The sequence below is a fragment of the Balaenoptera musculus genome, chromosome 13 (assembly GCF_009873245.2).
Source record: "Balaenoptera musculus isolate JJ_BM4_2016_0621 chromosome 13, mBalMus1.pri.v3, whole genome shotgun sequence".
NCBI lineage: Eukaryota > Metazoa > Chordata > Mammalia > Artiodactyla > Balaenopteridae > Balaenoptera > Balaenoptera musculus.
In genome coordinates, this window is record NC_045797.1 from 60,712,635 (window position 1) to 60,729,477 (window position 16,843).

Sequence of the window (16,843 nt, forward strand, 5' to 3'; positions counted from 1 at the left end):
CTGAATCTCTGGTAAGCCACAGTTCTTTTTTCATCCTAATAGGTAAGTGATATCTTGGTTGGGTATAGTATTTGGGATTACTGCTCTGTTTGTCCAGTGGCCTAAAAAACATCATATTCTTAGTGTTGCAGTTGAGACGTGTGATGCTAACCAGAATCTTTTTGCTTCGCATGTCACTTGCTCTTTTTGTCTGGAAGTAATTTTTAAAAATTCTTCTGGTTAAGGAATTAATTTTGACCTATGATTTGAGATAGTTTTCCACTTTCAGGCCACAAATTCCCATCTCATGCATGACCTTTCTCCTTTCCTTTTGTTTTTTAAGTTTCAGGGACTCTTTTGTGTATGTTTGTTATAATTTAATCTACTTACACGGACCTAATTATTTTTGGAAGTTGTCCATCACATCCACAACCCTGTTTCACTGAAAACTTTTTCTGATCTGTTGGTTTTCCCCCCATCTCTGATAACTTGGCTTCTTGTATGTGTTACTGTCTGTTCATAGGGCTCAGCTGCTAGGCACTATGGTGTGTTCCAGAAGTGGTGGAAGACATGGCAATCTCTGCTCTGAGTACTAGTTGTTTGGAAGCAAATGGGTTGTCAGTGTGCTATGAAAGCCATGGAAGGAAGGCTTTCTGTGTCTAAGCCTCCCGATAACTCTTCCTGCCTCAGAGACATACAGAGGACTCAGCTCATCTCTTAGCTTCTTCTCACCTCCTTGGGGATTAGGATAATTAGTTATGCTCAAGTTGGCCAGTGTCGCTTGCCATGTGAATTGCAAATTGTGAAGATGCCCTACGTATATATGAAAGGCTTAGTTTTGAATGAAGCAAAAGTTACAACAAAGATGATAGCCTGGACTTCCCTGGTGGCGCAGTGGTTAAGAATCTGCCTGCCAATGCAGGGGACACGGATTTGAGCCCTGGGCCGGGAAGATCCCACATGCTGCGGAGCAACTAAGCCCGTGCGCCACAACTACTGAGCCTGCGCTCTAGAGCCCGCGAGCCACAACTACTGAAGCCCGCGTGCCTAGAACCCGTGCTCCAAAACAAGAGAAGCCACCGCAGTGAGAAGCCTACGCACCACAACGAAGAGTAGCCCCTGCTCACTGCAAGTAGAGAAAGCCCGCGCTCAGCAACAAAGACCCAATGCAGCCAAAGATAAATAAGTAAATTTATAAAAAACAAAAGGATGATAGCCTGCTCACTGTTGGGCTCTATGATTATAAATGGTGAACGGTTCAAGCAAAAGAAGTACTCATTTTTCATACTGAATTCCCCATGGCAACTTGAAGGACAAGGAAGAGAAAATTAAAGTAGACCAAGAATTTGCTCAGAATCTCATCTGAAGATTCCTGGATCAGTAACTGAGGAGGTGTGTTACTCTTTTTCTCCGTTTCCCTTACCTTTGAAAAGTAACGACACCAATTCTTTTTTTCCCCTCTCCTCGAATCTCATTGCTGCATACAAACCTCTCTTGTTTCCATGCCATTCGGAAGAGTGTGCAAAGTAGTTTGGTTTCTGATACTATACAGTCAGTGGACAAGTTCCTAAGAATTTGAAAACTCTTCTTAGGTACAAACGTGTAAAACAAATGGCAAAGAATAATCTGGAATGGGTCATGAGTACTAGCCACTTATCTATCTTATTCCAAGTGTGTTCGGTCATTATTACTGGACCATTTGTTTTCAATATTCAGACAAAGTGCAGCCCTGCCAATTTGCTTTCTGTTTCTGTTTCAGCAAGGAATGGAATTAGCCTTCATGCTTAAGAAAACCAAACAAATAATGGCCTAAAAATTAGGGGTTATTCCTCCCCTATGATAAGAAGGAGGAGGTTATTGGCATTGGTTGTACATGTTCAAAATGTGAAGAAAGATCCAGGCTCTTTTTATTTCTCTTCTGCCATTCTTAGAGTAACTTCATCTATTGTTTGGCTTCAAGATGGCTCTCACAATACCAGTCATGTTATAGAAGTTCAAGGTAAGAAGAAGGTATAAAGGGGGAAGGGCAGTACTAATTAGGACTTTTCTCCTTTTGACAGTAAAGGAAATATTCCCAGAGGCCCTCCCTCTGGCAGACTTCCCCATATCTCATTGGCCAGAACATTGCCTCCCTACATTTAGTGCATGTTGATAAAGTGAGTATCTCACTTTTTCAGCTTCTGGTGGTAGGCGATGGCAAGTGATAAGTCAATTTCAAATGGCTGTTAGGTTAGACAACAAACCTTTGTCTAGAAGGTTATCTCTAGATAACCTTAGAATGGAATCTCCTTAGTCACTCATTTCTATTTTGCATTTTCCCTTATCTTTCCTCTCTCAACCTGATTGTGAAAGGTAATATATGTAATTTGTAGACACTGAGTCCCAATATCCTGATATTCTTGTATCTTGAAAATAGTGTCTCCAATCACCTCCCAAATGAGACATTTGCTTCCTCCATAGGACATCACAATCATTCTAATCTTGTTTGTCCATTCCCTGCTTTGAATACACTCATTTTCTGAAGAATGATCAAACACCAAAGCATGGTAAGTAGGCTTAATTTCACACAAATCTTGAAGAAATCTATCGTCTTACATATAGCCTTGAGTTTGTCCCAAGGTGGTTGTTTAAATTTGTTGTTTAAGGTTGTTGTTTAAGTTTGATGTATGACTCTTCTTGCATTCTTTCTACCCCAAGAGGATTATCTTTTAAACCTTAGAAGAGGTTGGTTTGTTTTCTGGAAGATGCTAAAAAAACTTAAGAAATGCCATAAAAAATAAACATGTTTAGGCATAAATACTTTGAGCCAAGCAATTTGAAAAAAAAAAAAAAACGCAAAACTTTCTAACCTTCTGATATAAAAAGTGGACTTCCTTTGCTCTTTAAAATTAGACCAAGATGGAGAAACAGAGACCAGATTTACACAACTTTTAAAAATAGAGAAAACAACAACAACAGTTTTCAGATATTGAACAACAGCGCAAGACAGTAATCCCTGACAGAGAGGAAAACAAATTGTTGCCCCAGCTTTTTGCCTCGAGAGACTGTCCATGACTCAGTACAGGGAGTTGCAACCCAGGCAGAGCCTAGATTGTCTCTGTGAGTAGAAAAGATGGAGTTGAGAGTTTGGTGAGTCCAAAGGCAGCTAGAGTTTGCAAGGTGGAATATACAGGAGAGCTCTGGAGATCTCAACTGGGCCCTCCCCAAGTCTTCAGCTGAGTATAAGTATAAGCATGTGAGGAACATATCAGAAGCTGAAGAAAGAGTCACCCAAAAGGTACAGACAGAATAATCCTATGATGTTACATAGGGTTGGGAATAGCTCATGTTTCCACCAGGCATAGTGGAAATATAAAATATGAGGCATTAGGTAGAGGACTCAGAAGGGTATTATTGCTTCATGACTGTGAAAAAACTCAGCCCTAGGCTAAAGGTTGCTTTGGTTCTGCCATAAAGCTTAAACGTAAGACCTGAAAGGATCAAATTATTTTCAAGTAGCTTAACTGTGACCCAGAACAAAGCTCATATATATACATATATGTATATAAATAAATTTTTATATATATTTGTGTATTTATTTAAATATACAAGAATATCTAGCACTCAACAAAGTAAAATTCGTAACATTTGGGATCCAATTATCAGGTATGCAAAGTGACAGGAAAACACAACCCAAAATGAGGAGAAAATGTAATAAATTGAAAATGACTCAGAATTAATGCATATGATAGTAAACAATGACAATTAAATGTTATAACTATACTGATATGGCAGAAGGCAGTGGAACAACATCTTTAAAGTACTGAAAAGAAAAAAATCCTGTCAACTTGAAATTCTGTACCCAGTAAAATTGTATTTCAAAAACAAAGGCATACAAGAGCCAAAAGTATTCATGAGTAACAGATACATTAAAGCAAGTACTCAGGCAGAAGGAAATTGATACTAGATGATAACAGAAAAAAATTACTTCTTTTTAAATCACTACTTCTATTTAAATGATAATTGACAGTTTAAAGCAAAAAATAATATACAGAGTGTTGTAAAGTAAATGTAAAAGTAAAATATATGAGAACAATAACACAAAGTCTGAAAGAGGGTAAATACAAGTATACTGCTGTAAGATTCTTATACTATGTGTGAAGTAGTATAATATTGCTTGAAGACAGACTGTGATAAATTATAGATATATACTATTGAACCTAAAGCAACCACTTAAAAAAACATAGCTAATAAGCCAATAAAGGAGACAAAAGATAATAATAATACATATCCAGTTAATCCAAAAGAAGACAGAAGAAGGAAAAGAGGAACAAAGAACAGATACGACACATAGAAAACAAGTAGCCAGATGGTAGATTTAATCCCAACAGTAGAAGTAAACACATTAAACGTAGACCATTAAATGTAGATGGTCTAAACACCATAATTAAAAGGCAAGATTGACAGATTAGGTACAAATAATGAGACCTTGCCTACATTGAATGCTGTATACAAGAAATCCACTTTAAATAAAAAGACTCAAATAGGTTAAAAGTAAAAGGATAGAAAAAGATATGCCATACCAAAAGAAAGCTTCAGTGACTATATCAGACAAAATGAATTTCAAGGAAAAGAATATTATCAGGGATAAAGAGGTTCATTTCAAAATGATTAAGAGGTCAATTCATCAAGAGAACACAACTCCTAAAAGTTTATGCACCTAATAGCAGAGCTTCACAATAAATGGAGAAAAAAACTGATAGAAAGAAGGGAGAAATAGACAAATCTACAATTTTGGTTGGCAATTTCAACACTCTTCTCTCAATAATTGATAGAACAAGGAGACAGAAAATTAGTCAAGATATAGAAGACTTGGGTAACACTACCAACCACATTGACCTAGTTGACATTTATAGAACATTCTACCCAACAACAGCAGAATGTACTTTTTCTCCAAGTGCCAAGAACATTTACCAAGATAGACCATATTCTGGACCATAAAACAAGTCTCAATAAATTTTAAAGGATTCACATCATACAAAGTATATTCATGGACCACAGTGAAGTTAAATTAGAAGCCAATGAAAGAAAGATGTCTGGAAAATCCCCAAATATTTGGAAACTGAATAACACACTTCTAAATAACCAAAGGGTCAAAGGAAAATTAAAAAGTATTTAGACTGGCAAGGGTGTGGAGCAACAGGAACATTCATTTATTGCTGGTGCGAATGTGAATGGTACAGCCACTGTGGAAGACAGTTTGGCAGTTTCTTACAAAACTAAACATGCTCTTAGCATATGATCCAGCAGTCATGCTCCTTGGTATTTACCCAACTGAGATGAAAGTTTATAATCACACAAAAACCTGCACAAGGATGTTTATAGAATCTTTATTCATAATTGCCAAAACTTGGAAGCAACCAAGATGTCTTTCAGTAGGTAAATGGATAAATAAACTGTGGTATATCCAGACAATGGAATATTATTCAGCGCTAAAAAGAAATGAGCTGTCAAGTCATGAAAAGACATGGTGGAAACTTAAATTCATATTACTAAGTGAAAGAAGCCAATCTGGAAACGGCTACATAGTGTATGATTCCAGTTGTATGACGTTCCGGAAACTCTAGAGATAGTAATAAGACCAGTGGTTTCCAGGGATTCAAGTGGAGGGAGGGATGAATAGGCAGAGCACAGAGGATTTTTAGGGCAGTGAAACTATTTGTATGATGCTATAATGGTAGATACCTGTCATTATACATTTGTCAAAACCCACAGAATGTAGACCACCAAGGGTGAACCCTCATGTAAACTGTGAGCTTTGGGTGATAATGATGTGTTAATGTAATAAATTTATTGTAATAAATGTACCACTCTGGTGGGGGATGTTAGTGGGGGCATCTGTGTGTGTGGAAGGGGGGACTGGGAGTGTATAGGAAATCTCTGTACTTTCTGTTCAGTTTTGTTGTGAACCTACAACTCCTCTAAAAAAATAAAGTCTATTTTAAAATATTGGGGGGAAAGTATTTTGAACTGAATGAAAATGAAACCATACCAAAATGTGTGGGATGCAACTAAAGAGTGCTTAGAGGGAAATTTATATAGCACTAACCTCCTATATGGGAAAAGAAGAAACCTCTCAATTTGATGATCTCGGCTTTCACCATATGAAACTAGACAAAGAAGGGTAAAGTGAACCCAAAGTAAGCAGAACAAAGGGAATGATAAAAATAAGAACAGAAATCAATAAAATGTATAAGATAAAACCAATGGAAACAGCTGATTTTCTTGAGAAGACAAAAGGAAAGCTATTCTGGCAGGTTCTCCAGACAAACTCCTGCCCAAATAGATCAAGGAGGGTGCTTGCAACACCAACTCACACCCAGGAAAAATGACAAGAGAGGTCTCTGGGTAACAAGAAATACCTGTTTTCCTACATGCTGGGAGTTAATCAGTTTCCAAAATCAAGTAAGACCCAATGTGTTCTTCAGTGAGGAAAAAGCACAAGATTTCTTTGTTTTTCCAGGAAAGTTGTTCGGACCTAGTCATTTAAGAAGTTTACATATATACTGTATTTGAAAGTTCTAAAACAGTATTTCTTTAAATAATTCTATACTTCCAGCTTCATACTTTAGACATCCTTCTTTCATCTTCATCCCCTGTTATTCAGAATTTATGAATTTGAACCTTCTTCAGAACGTCCCTTTATTTATTTTTTAATTTCTTTTTGGTGGGGGGAGAAAGAGATCATTTGCTATGTTTATTCTTGCTTGAACAGACACATTCTAAATTGATCATCAGTGAAGACTAGGATAAACATTCAGGAGCAAATATGTCTATTCTCTTAATCCTGACATTTGAAGAAAATGTATGAGGAACCTTTATATAAAATAAATCAGATATTCAATAAAGGCAGTATAGTTCAGGAATCTAAGGTCATGATGACTATCCCAAGCCAATGAAGTAATGTTTTTCAATGAAACCATTATTTGATCATTTAACCTCTAAAAACAGCATCATCAAGCAGATGATCAAAATTGTCACTGGAGAGTACACTGGACATACAAAGACGAGTAAGTCATGGACTCTGCTCCATAGAGTTTTTTGTTGTTTTTTTTTTTAGTATTTATTTATTTGGCTGCACCGGGTCTTAGTTGCAGCACACGGGATCTTCGCTGCGGTGTGGGGTATATTTTTATTAGTTGTGGCGTGCATGTGGGACCTAATTCCCTGACCAGGGACTGAACCTGGGCCCCCGGCATTGGGAGCTTGGAGTCTTAAGACCACCAGGGACGTCCCCTCCAAAGAGTTTTCTTTTTTTTTTTTTTTTCCTACCCTTCTTTCCTTATATGAAATGTAACACACTATATTCTCTTTTGCACTTTGCTTGCTTTTTTAACCCATAGCTTCACTTTACTTTGTTCCATGGCTTTTTTTAGCTTATTGGCTTTCTGTTTTCTTCTATGAGGAGCAAACCTTAAATGCTTGTTGTTTTCCCAAAATTACTGCTGCATAGTTTTATTGCATTTACTAAAATCATACTGTATTTACTTAAATCTTTTTTTTTTTTTCCAAGAAAAACTTGGATTTAACCTGTCACTTATCAGATGTGTGACTCTGGGACAAGTAAAATCTCTGAGTCTCTATTTTTCCTTGTAAAAATGGTGCCTTCACATCTATTATCCCAATTAAATCCCTCAAAGATAGCGCCAGGCTCGTGAAAGCCCCTCGGGAAGGCCAGTTTCTCCCCTCCCTTCCTCCTCATCCCCACCCCCTGCAAATCTTAGGCAGCTGCTAACAGCTCCTGGCCCGCAGGGAGAAACTTCACTGTGGAGAATTCTGGACCTGGTAACCAAAAGCAACACATTACAAAGACCTCTTGTTTTTAGGAAGCTGCATAATCTGAATGTTTCCAGGTGATTTATTTAGAAACCTCCTTAGAAAAGGAGTCAAAGTAAAGTAAAACTAATTTTCTCCATTCCCAGTTTTTTCCAGAAAATAGATTTATTTAAGAGAATTTATAGGCAAAGCCCTATTCAGGAGGAAAAGCTAAGAAAGCTCCCTTTTAGTTCCCCAAGTATGCTTTGTCGAGATGCAGCCTTGCTCCTTAAACCATGGAGAAGGGTGAACACCAACTGGGAGCCGACACTGCCCCATCCCTCTCCCATGACACACATTGAGAATCGATGTTAGTATAGCTTTCTTTAAGGACCTTGGCCTCAGAATCTTTCTGCATATGGTTCTTCAGGCAGTGTCTCCTACCTGATCTACCCAGGCAACACCTAAGCACCATCCCAGCCCAAAGGCTGCCAGGGCACCACTCCAGGTGTGGTGAAGGCAGTGTAGTTGCAAACATTCATAGATCTGAAGAGGGAACTCTTTGTTTGCACTTTGCTCCTTAGTAAGAAAAAGTTTCCCAATCACTGGCAGATCATTTGTAGCCAGGGTAGGTGACTGGGGTAGGACTCGGCATTGTTGTGGATGTGCGGGATCAGGGGCACCCAGAAACCTTTTGGGGGACAGTGTTGTGGTAGGGAGGGCTTCCTAGGGCATCTGGAAAAAAAACAGCTGCTGTCAAGTGGCCAGGCAGTCCGTGTGCAACAGGGGTCACTGCCATGGCCAGGTGGGTGCCACGCTGCAGTAGGTTTGGCAGGTCAGACACAAGGACCCAAGTGGATGAGGTCAGTTTACTCCACAGTCAGCCCCCTTGTGCCGAGGACAACACAAAAGCGAAAGGGGCCAGATGACAGGCAACATGAGTGGGGACAGGGCACCAATTCTAGAAGGCAGTGAATTCACTTTATAGGCTGCAGCTGTACCCTAAGGAGCGGCCAGGTAGAAGGTTCCCCGGCTGAAAGGAATGTTCTGTGAACGCCTCCTATGAGATGGAGAGGCCGACAAAGTGGCTGTGATAGCTCCTCACGAACTGCCCACCTTGCCACGTTCCTGGGATGATGATCTCAGGCCACTGCAACAAGACGAGGGGCAGCCTGCAGCCGAGCCTGGCGCACGCGACCTATGTGGAGGTGTGCAAGGTTGCCAGGGTGCCACGGCAGAGCCATTTTCCTAAGGCGGCCACCCCATCACGTTCCACGGAAGGAAGTGGATATGAAAAAGGTTTTTACCGTCGAGTCTGCAGTTGGAGGGTATGCCTGACAGTCCTGAACTTCCTTTCACCCAAGGAAATTATCCCCAGATATAATTAGAGTTTGGTCAGAGGAAATTTCTTAGAGCCACTTGTTTCTAAAATGCTTAGTTTTTGTAAATGTCCAGAGTCCCTTGAAAGTCAAAACAGTTCATTTACCAAATACCTTCTCTTTAAAATAAAAAGGTTGAGGGAGGCTCCACACTGGGACTCCTTCCTTCTCCCCCTCCCTCCTTCCTTCTCCCCCTTCCTTCTCCAGATGGATATATAGTATCTGCCACTTATTCTGTGTTTAAGGGCCTGTCCGCAGATGGACTAATACCGCCTGAGCTGGTGAGTAACTCCTACGTCATGATCAGGAAAACAGGAAAAGGGACACGGAAGGCAAGAGGCAACTTAGAACTTCAAGTAACAGTCCAGCCTCCCAAGATCTTGGATTTGATGCTGCAGAGTAGAAAATAGAGTTTTGTGTGTTTTCAGTGATATGCTAGCACCATTCATGGAACATTGGGACTGCATAACTGATGTCTCAGATTGATTTTACCCTCATCACCAGAATATCCCTAGGCACCCCCAGCCTGGGTGCAAACGAAGTCATGTGAACAACAATTACTCAGTGGTGTTGGCTGGTCCTCACTGACATACTGCAGGACCAAGTGTTTTGCGGGGGTCCGTGAGGGATGCCCCAGATCCGCTCGTGAACAAGCCTTGCCAGGACCCTCTTGGCTGCCACGCATGTGGGCGACTCCCCACTGAGGCTACCGGTTCGACTGGTATTTGTCTTCAGAGATCTTTGCTAACTGGCCAGGATTAGAGTGACTCTGGGATGAAAGGGTTGGTTTTCCACTTCAAGAGAATGCCTCCTCTTTGTAGGTAGAAGCATGTGGGTGTTCCAGGCCTTGCATTTAGGTCAGAGGAGCTGGAAAGATCCCCTGGAGTTTCCACACTGCCGTTGTCCCCCAGTTCAATGAGGGTATTCTCTTAGGAGGAAACTAAATTACACCACCACTTTGCCATTTAGAAAACTTCGTCTGCTCGCTTATTTTGCTTGGTGCGTGTCTTAGTCATAACCACAGCAGTTTGTAACCTTCGACTTGTCCCTGTTCCCTCTGTGGCTTTAAAATGCCACACAATCCCCCTGCTGAGATTGGAAAGAAACTCTCTTTTACTCTAATTTCAAGGAGAACTTGTAGAGTATTAGGATAATTGAAAAAAAAATCGATATCATAATATCAGGGTACAGGTTTACAGATGCCTTGGGGATGTCAGACCAACAACAATTCAATTGATTTGGGGTCTTGTTTTGGTGTTTGCACAGTTTCTATGGCTTCCAGAGCCTCACAGTTTCTGTGTCCTGGGCAGTCATGTAAAGGCTCTTTGTTGAGAACTCAGATTCCAGTTTGCCATTAATCTGAATACACCCTGCTCACCTCAACCAAGTGTGAAACTAGAGGAGTCTCAGAAAGGAGCTATTCAGCTGAAATTGTATTTTTTATAAGAAAGTCTCAGCTGCCAAGCCGAGTATAGTGTTTGCTTACTTGGGCAGCTTATTGCCTGTGGGCCCAGTTTGTGTAAGAGGGATGGCAGGGATGAAGTTAAGCTCAGTAGTTTTCAATTATAGGACATTTAAAAAACAAAAAGAAAAAGAAAAAACAAGAAAGAAAGAAAAGAAGAAAGCAAAGCCTGCGTTGAAATTGTGATCTTTCAACCTTATTTGTTTTCCATGTAAATGGTTATTTAAACAGTACTTTTCTCCTCAATTAGGTCTTCATACTAAAAGCAGAGGTGGATCCCAGAGGCAGCACTTCTTCCTCTCTGATGGTCTGAACAGTTTTCAATGGCTAATGGCCTATAAACAAGTAATATCTTGTAGCCATTGAGGCCAAGAGAAGTGAAAAGGAGTCTTTGACAGTTATTGGTTTTCTTGGATAAAGCTTCTAAGCAAAACAGGGAGACTGCCGTGCCAGAAGACTCTATTATTCAGCCTGCATTTGGTTCTCCAAATTCGGGAACTTGTGGACATCCATTTGTCAGCATTCAAGACAATTTGATGCTTCAAGGAACCTCACAAGGTTTTTAAGTGCAAGGTGATCAGATAGAATGATGTGATTGCTCATCCCCAATCAGCCACATCAGCTTGGTTTGCTGGATAGCCCTCCTGAAGGAGGCTGCATGGAGAAGGTCAATCCTTAATGGGTGGGAAGTTCCCCTCTGTTCCCTCTCTGCAGGGTGGTGCTACAATTTCCAGATGAAGCTCATCCTGGAGGAGAGGAGAGTGAGAGAGTTACCTGGTCCTCCTGTCCTGCTCTGGTCCTTCCTCTCCTTTCTGAGACTCTGCCACCTCCCTGACCTTGGAGTTCATGAGTTTCCCCAGGTTCCTTCCAAAAATTCCCCCTTTGCCTGAGTTACTGTGAGGAGAGTTTCTGTTACTTGCAACTGAGAGAACTTTAAATGACACAGCCTTCCACGGCCTGGCCCCTGCCTCAGCCTCAAGTTGCATGCTGTCACTGTGTGTCACACTGTCACAAGCCTCCTTGCCTCCCTAAGCATCTTGGGCAGGGACCAGGTCTTATTTATCTTTGTACCCCAGCACCTGTCACAATGCCTGGCACATAATAGGAAGTTAAAACATGTTTGTTGAATGAAGCTCAGGAAGGTAAACAGAAGTGGGATTTTCATTTCTGCAGGAAAAATGAGAGCGTAAGGCGAGGAACAGAGTTTCCCTATGGGTAGGTACCTGAAGAGGGTTCTGGCCCTAGAAAAGCAGTGATTGTAACAGACAGTAATGAACCTCAGAAGGGTTCGAAAGAGTGGTGCAGTCCGCGTGGAATTAGATCCTCTCTCTTTCGTGCCGTCATATCCTGTTTCTCTCTTCCTGAAATATCTCTGCCTCCCATTCTACCAGTGCCATTGTATTAGGGGTTGGAACTGTCAGGTTACTTAGATTCAGAGTTCTCATTCCCTGCATTCCGTGTCCTTGGTGATGTGTGTGTGTTGTGTCCCCTAATGGGAAGGGGCTAAGGACATCACTGGAAAATAGGTGGGTCAGGATTGTGCATCCAGAGAGCCTAAGTCTATCTGAGCAAGTCAGGGAAGGCTCCAAAGAGGAGGCGGCATTTGGACTGAGACTTGAGGAATGATTAGGAGTTTAACAAGAGGATGGGGAGCCCAATGTGTTCAGGGAGCTACAAGGACTATGGACTGTAGATTAAAATCACCCAGCTTAAGTGAGGGCAGGTGGCTGTCCAAAGAAGCAGGAGGAGTGATGGGGGGAAGTAAAGTTTGCATTGGATGTTTAACAGACTCCCACTTTGTACATTTAATAGACCCTGAGATACACTTAGCAGAATTATACATACATTTTAAATTGCCAAGCTTACTAGAGAACCCCCTATGCAGCCACTTTGGTTATTTCGTGTGCCACCATCATAAGAAGCAAAGTCGTTAAGTATATAGACCCTGGAGTCAGGTTGCCTGGGTTTAATTCCCAGATCTGCCTCTCCTAGTCCTATGACCTTGGGCAAGTTACTCGACATCTTCATGCCTCTGGTGCATGATCTGTAAAATGAGAATAATAACAGTACTTCTTGCAATAAGTCATAGGGTTAAGTGAGTTAATACATGTGAAGCCCTTAGAACAGTGCCCAGCATGCAGCAAACACTCACTAATTGTTAGGCACTTCATGATTATTTCTCTCATGAAGTTGTTTGCAATCGCCAGTCATGCACTCTGTGCATAACCCCATGATATTAATTATATGATTTTAATTATTCATTTGTGCATGGTTTCTCACTGGACTGTGAATTCCTCAAAGCCATTAGTTGAATAAATATCTCTTTCCAAAGTAATTGAATTCATGCATTCAAGCATATTTCCTACTTACTACATTTATATATTGGTAACCCAAGGGGAGCACTTCTCTTAGGATGGTGACTAGAAGATAACATTATATTTTGGAAATTCCTCTTTCAGGCTGGAAAATCCTTGGTCACAGAAGCATTGTCTTCTTTATAAACCCATGTTGGTCCCCCTGAGACTGCCGCTGGAAAACTTGCTTCAGGGAGGTTTTGTCCTGTTCAAAGGGTTTAAAGAGCCCGGAGAAACAAGAAATATCTGAACATGGTCAGTTTGGCTGAAATTTTTTAGTAGAGCCTTGTTGCAAAACTTATAGCCAAGAAACCTCTTTCAAAGAGCCTTAACTCTCAAGAGATGGGCCAATTAAGATGAGCGGAGTTTAGACATCACTTGCATCCAGAGAAGCTGGTCCGATGCTCCTCGTCCGCTTATTTTGGTTGACTTGGAGGAGAAAGGGCACGGAAGAGATTTCCTGCTGAGACCACGGAATGAAAGATAGAGTTGCCTTAGGAGATTGGCTCCGAGTCTGCAGGACCCAGAGAGCTCCACAAAGGCTGGACCAGAGCCCCCGAGTGTGCAGAAGCAGGTGTGTGTTTGTGGGATGCCCAGAAGGCGGTCAGATGAGTCAGGACATTGGAAGACAGGAGATCTGAATTCTAGTTTTATCCCTTCGCATCAGCACAGACTTCTTAAGGCCTGGGTTTCCTTTTTTTTTTTTTTTGCCGTTGAAGAGTTTGATGTAGATTGTCTCCAAAGTTCTGTTTCTGGTGTTAAGATTTCAGTGTTGGCGCAGCAGTGCTGGGCACAGTTTAGGCTGAGCAAGTTGGCATTTATCTGCAAGCCTCCCATGGCACCCATCACCACCAGGACCCTTGTCTCCACCCTGCTCCGTGGACCTCACCCAGCCCCACCTGCACTGCAGCCTTCCCGCTTGAGGCCCCAGAGGCCCAAGCCCTTCTTGCCCGCTCTTACCTGAAGCCTGGTTGTCTTCCTCAGCCCCCCGCGTGGAGGCTCCTTGTGCGCTCTCACCCCACGTGTTTCAGGCCTGGAGTTGGGATGGGTCTGCTCCTAGCTCCCTTGAATCTGGCCTCGGCCCTCCAGCCCTGTCACTGCCGTCCTCTCCCAACCTCCTAGTCACCTCTGTCCTCCGCTGGGCATCCATGAGCTTGGCTCACTGCTTCTCTCTCCATCCCGACTCCTGTCACCATCTCTGGCGACTTGAACATCCACACGGACAATTCTGACGACACCGTAGCCTCTGAGGACCTCAAGCTCGGAGCACTTCACCTCTGATGGTCCACACAGCATGTACTCAAATACGTGTTGACAACATGTCGACAATGGGCACGTTTGAAGGGGTTTCATTTATCTTCAAAATTATGATACCTATAACTAGGGTGACCATATAATTTATTTTCCAAACTGGGACAATGAATGAAAGAGAACACCAAAATAATTAAAATTATGTTATTTTTGGAAATATTTACTTATTGATGACAAATTGGTTTTTATATTAAGGCCCCTGTAAAATAATTATATTCCAAAACTATTTTCCAAAATAAAATTTTTCTTCAAAAAATTAACTCGTGTACATTGAAAAAAACTTTATATCAATTATCTGCACATTCAAAATCATAGGCAGAATAATTGTTCCTAGTACTTATGTTCTTTAATTAGTTTCCTAGCTAAATCTGTCACTAATAATGTGTCACTGGTATCTTTATGAATAATTTCCTTTTTGAAGCTAGTTTTCGTATTTTGAAGGTTTTGAACAAATCTGTTTGCAATTGCTTTCGAAATAAAATCTATGGTTAATAAATTTGAAATTGCTGACACCTTTCTCTGTAGACCACAACATTTTTAACTGACAATAACTCCTCAGGTATTGAGAATTGGTAAGTTCTATGCAAATTCTGCTAAATGGATGCTATTTTCAATTCAGAATTTCTTATGTAAATATTTTGTCCCAAGTATTGACACAGGAACTGTCTTTTGGCCTCCATTCAGAGTAGCATTCTCCAGCACACATTTTTACAGGATATAACTTGTCAAGTTAGTCATCTCTATTTAGGATTCTTCTGAATGTTTCCCTATGGCGTATGTAATTTCACATCCTAATAAATGAGTCCTCGGTAGAAGCCAGAAGTAAAAAAGTGGAGTTCAACCAAACCCATGCCAGCTTATTTTAATGCAACTAGTAATCACAGTATCTAGTTAACAAATGAAATATGCAAGACAAATGCTAAACTAAATGGGACTCAGAACAACAGGCATAAACAGGGGCTCTCCCAGGAAACAGCTCTAACACTGACCCCTCCGAGGCAGCTCAGTAGTTCTCAATCCTGGCAGCAGATCATCAGTACCACCTGCCATTGCTCAGGCTCCCTCCCCAGAGACTCAGCTTTCACTGGATTAGGGCGGGGCCTGGGAACAAGCATTTTACTCTCAAGTGATTCTAATGTGCAGCTCGGGCTGAGAGCGGCTGCACCAGCCTGATGCACCACTTTTGAAGCCAGGTCAGTGTGGTCCTCCAGGGCCATTCCCCAACTGCTCCATGTACTGCGGCAACACAGTGATTCTGATAATAGAGACCAGGGAGGTAAATCGGGAGTAGCCGTGCTGCTGTCACCTTGTCTCTGCACCCCCGAGGGTGCGCTGTCACCTTGGGCCAGGAGAGAGTGCACGGCAGGTGCTCTGGGGTATGAGTAGGGCAGAGAGGTGGCCCTGCCACGAACCCTGTGAACACTACCCATGACACGGTCAGAGTGACTGCATGAAATCCTTTCAAACATTTAATTAAGCAACTCCTATATTGTCATGACAAAAATGAAACTTGTGGAGAGTTACAGAATTCTAACGGGGAATAAAAATGTTACAAATCTCACAAAAGCTCTAGTTAAGCCTTCGTAAGTGCTGTGTTCTATTCTCAATTTTTATTTTGAAAACAATTCTCAAAATGTAAAATCCCCAGCATTCCCAAAACAATGTATCATTTTGGCTCATTCTACAAATTTATGATCACCTTTCTAACTCTGTGTTTCGAAGTATGAAAAACCACACTGGCAAAGAAAAATAACATGCAGTTTCCGAGCCCTAAGTGCCTTGCTGCCCCACGTGTGTCCCATAAAGCGTTGGGGATTGTCCCAGAGCCAGTCGGGAAAGCGGCATCTGCTGGTGCTTTGCCTGCTCTGAATTTAGTTCCGAGGCTGTGAGTTGAACTCTGTACAAATGTTCTGGATGACCTTGGGAACCGCTTTGTAGAGGTTGTCGAACTCGTCCACAAAGAAGGCGTGGTCCCTGGCAGGGTGAGTGGCGATGACTTCCAGCTCGTCCTGTGCAGCCCATGCCACGCCTATGGCGTAGGTGATCACTCCTGTGGGGACAAAGCGTAGATGAAACAAATGTCCCCAAGGGAAAGTCCTGAAATGAACCCTTTCCTTCCTGCTGCTCTGTTGGCCATTGTGCTTGAAGGCAACCGAGTCCAAAATCAGAAATGTGCCCAAAGCATGAACATCTGCTGTATGCCAGCAGCAATAAAGTTGGTATAGTTGCTATCTCATAGGAGTTTACAATCTTTTGGAGAGAAAAAACAGGAAAATGGAGTAAATGCATGATAAGAATTTCATGTCCAGGAGCAGCATGGGGATGACATTTGGACAAGTGAAACTTTGGTGCCGTGCAGATTGCACCACATGGCACACACTTGCTCTGTGTGTAGAGGCGCATAAAATTCAGAGAGTCTTATATGCATCGAAAGTCGGTTCGAGATCTTTTAAATGAAAATGAAACTATGGGTAGTCACATCCATTTCACCTGTCTTCACTAATCAAGGTCGTTTTAAGACTTGCCTGTCCTCCAAGTGGCACATAGCCTAAACAGTAAGATGT

General features: G+C 41.7%; 1 protein-coding gene across 3 annotated transcripts in view; it reads right to left on the minus strand.

The window, feature by feature from the left end:
* Nucleotides 1–15,125: 15,125 nt before the first annotated feature.
* The window catches only part of VIT (vitrin), a 126,848-nt gene continuing 125,130 nt past the window's right edge, over nucleotides 15,126–16,843 (minus strand). For 2 of the 3 annotated variants that reach the window (XM_036874099.1, XM_036874098.1), the window contains one exon: nucleotides 15,126–16,329. In XM_036874099.1, the coding sequence (XP_036729994.1) occupies nucleotides 16,050–16,329 (280 nt within the window). In that variant the 3' untranslated portion in view covers nucleotides 15,126–16,049. The remainder of the gene's footprint in view (nucleotides 16,330–16,843) is intronic. The other variant, XM_036874100.1, reaches the window with a different exon arrangement.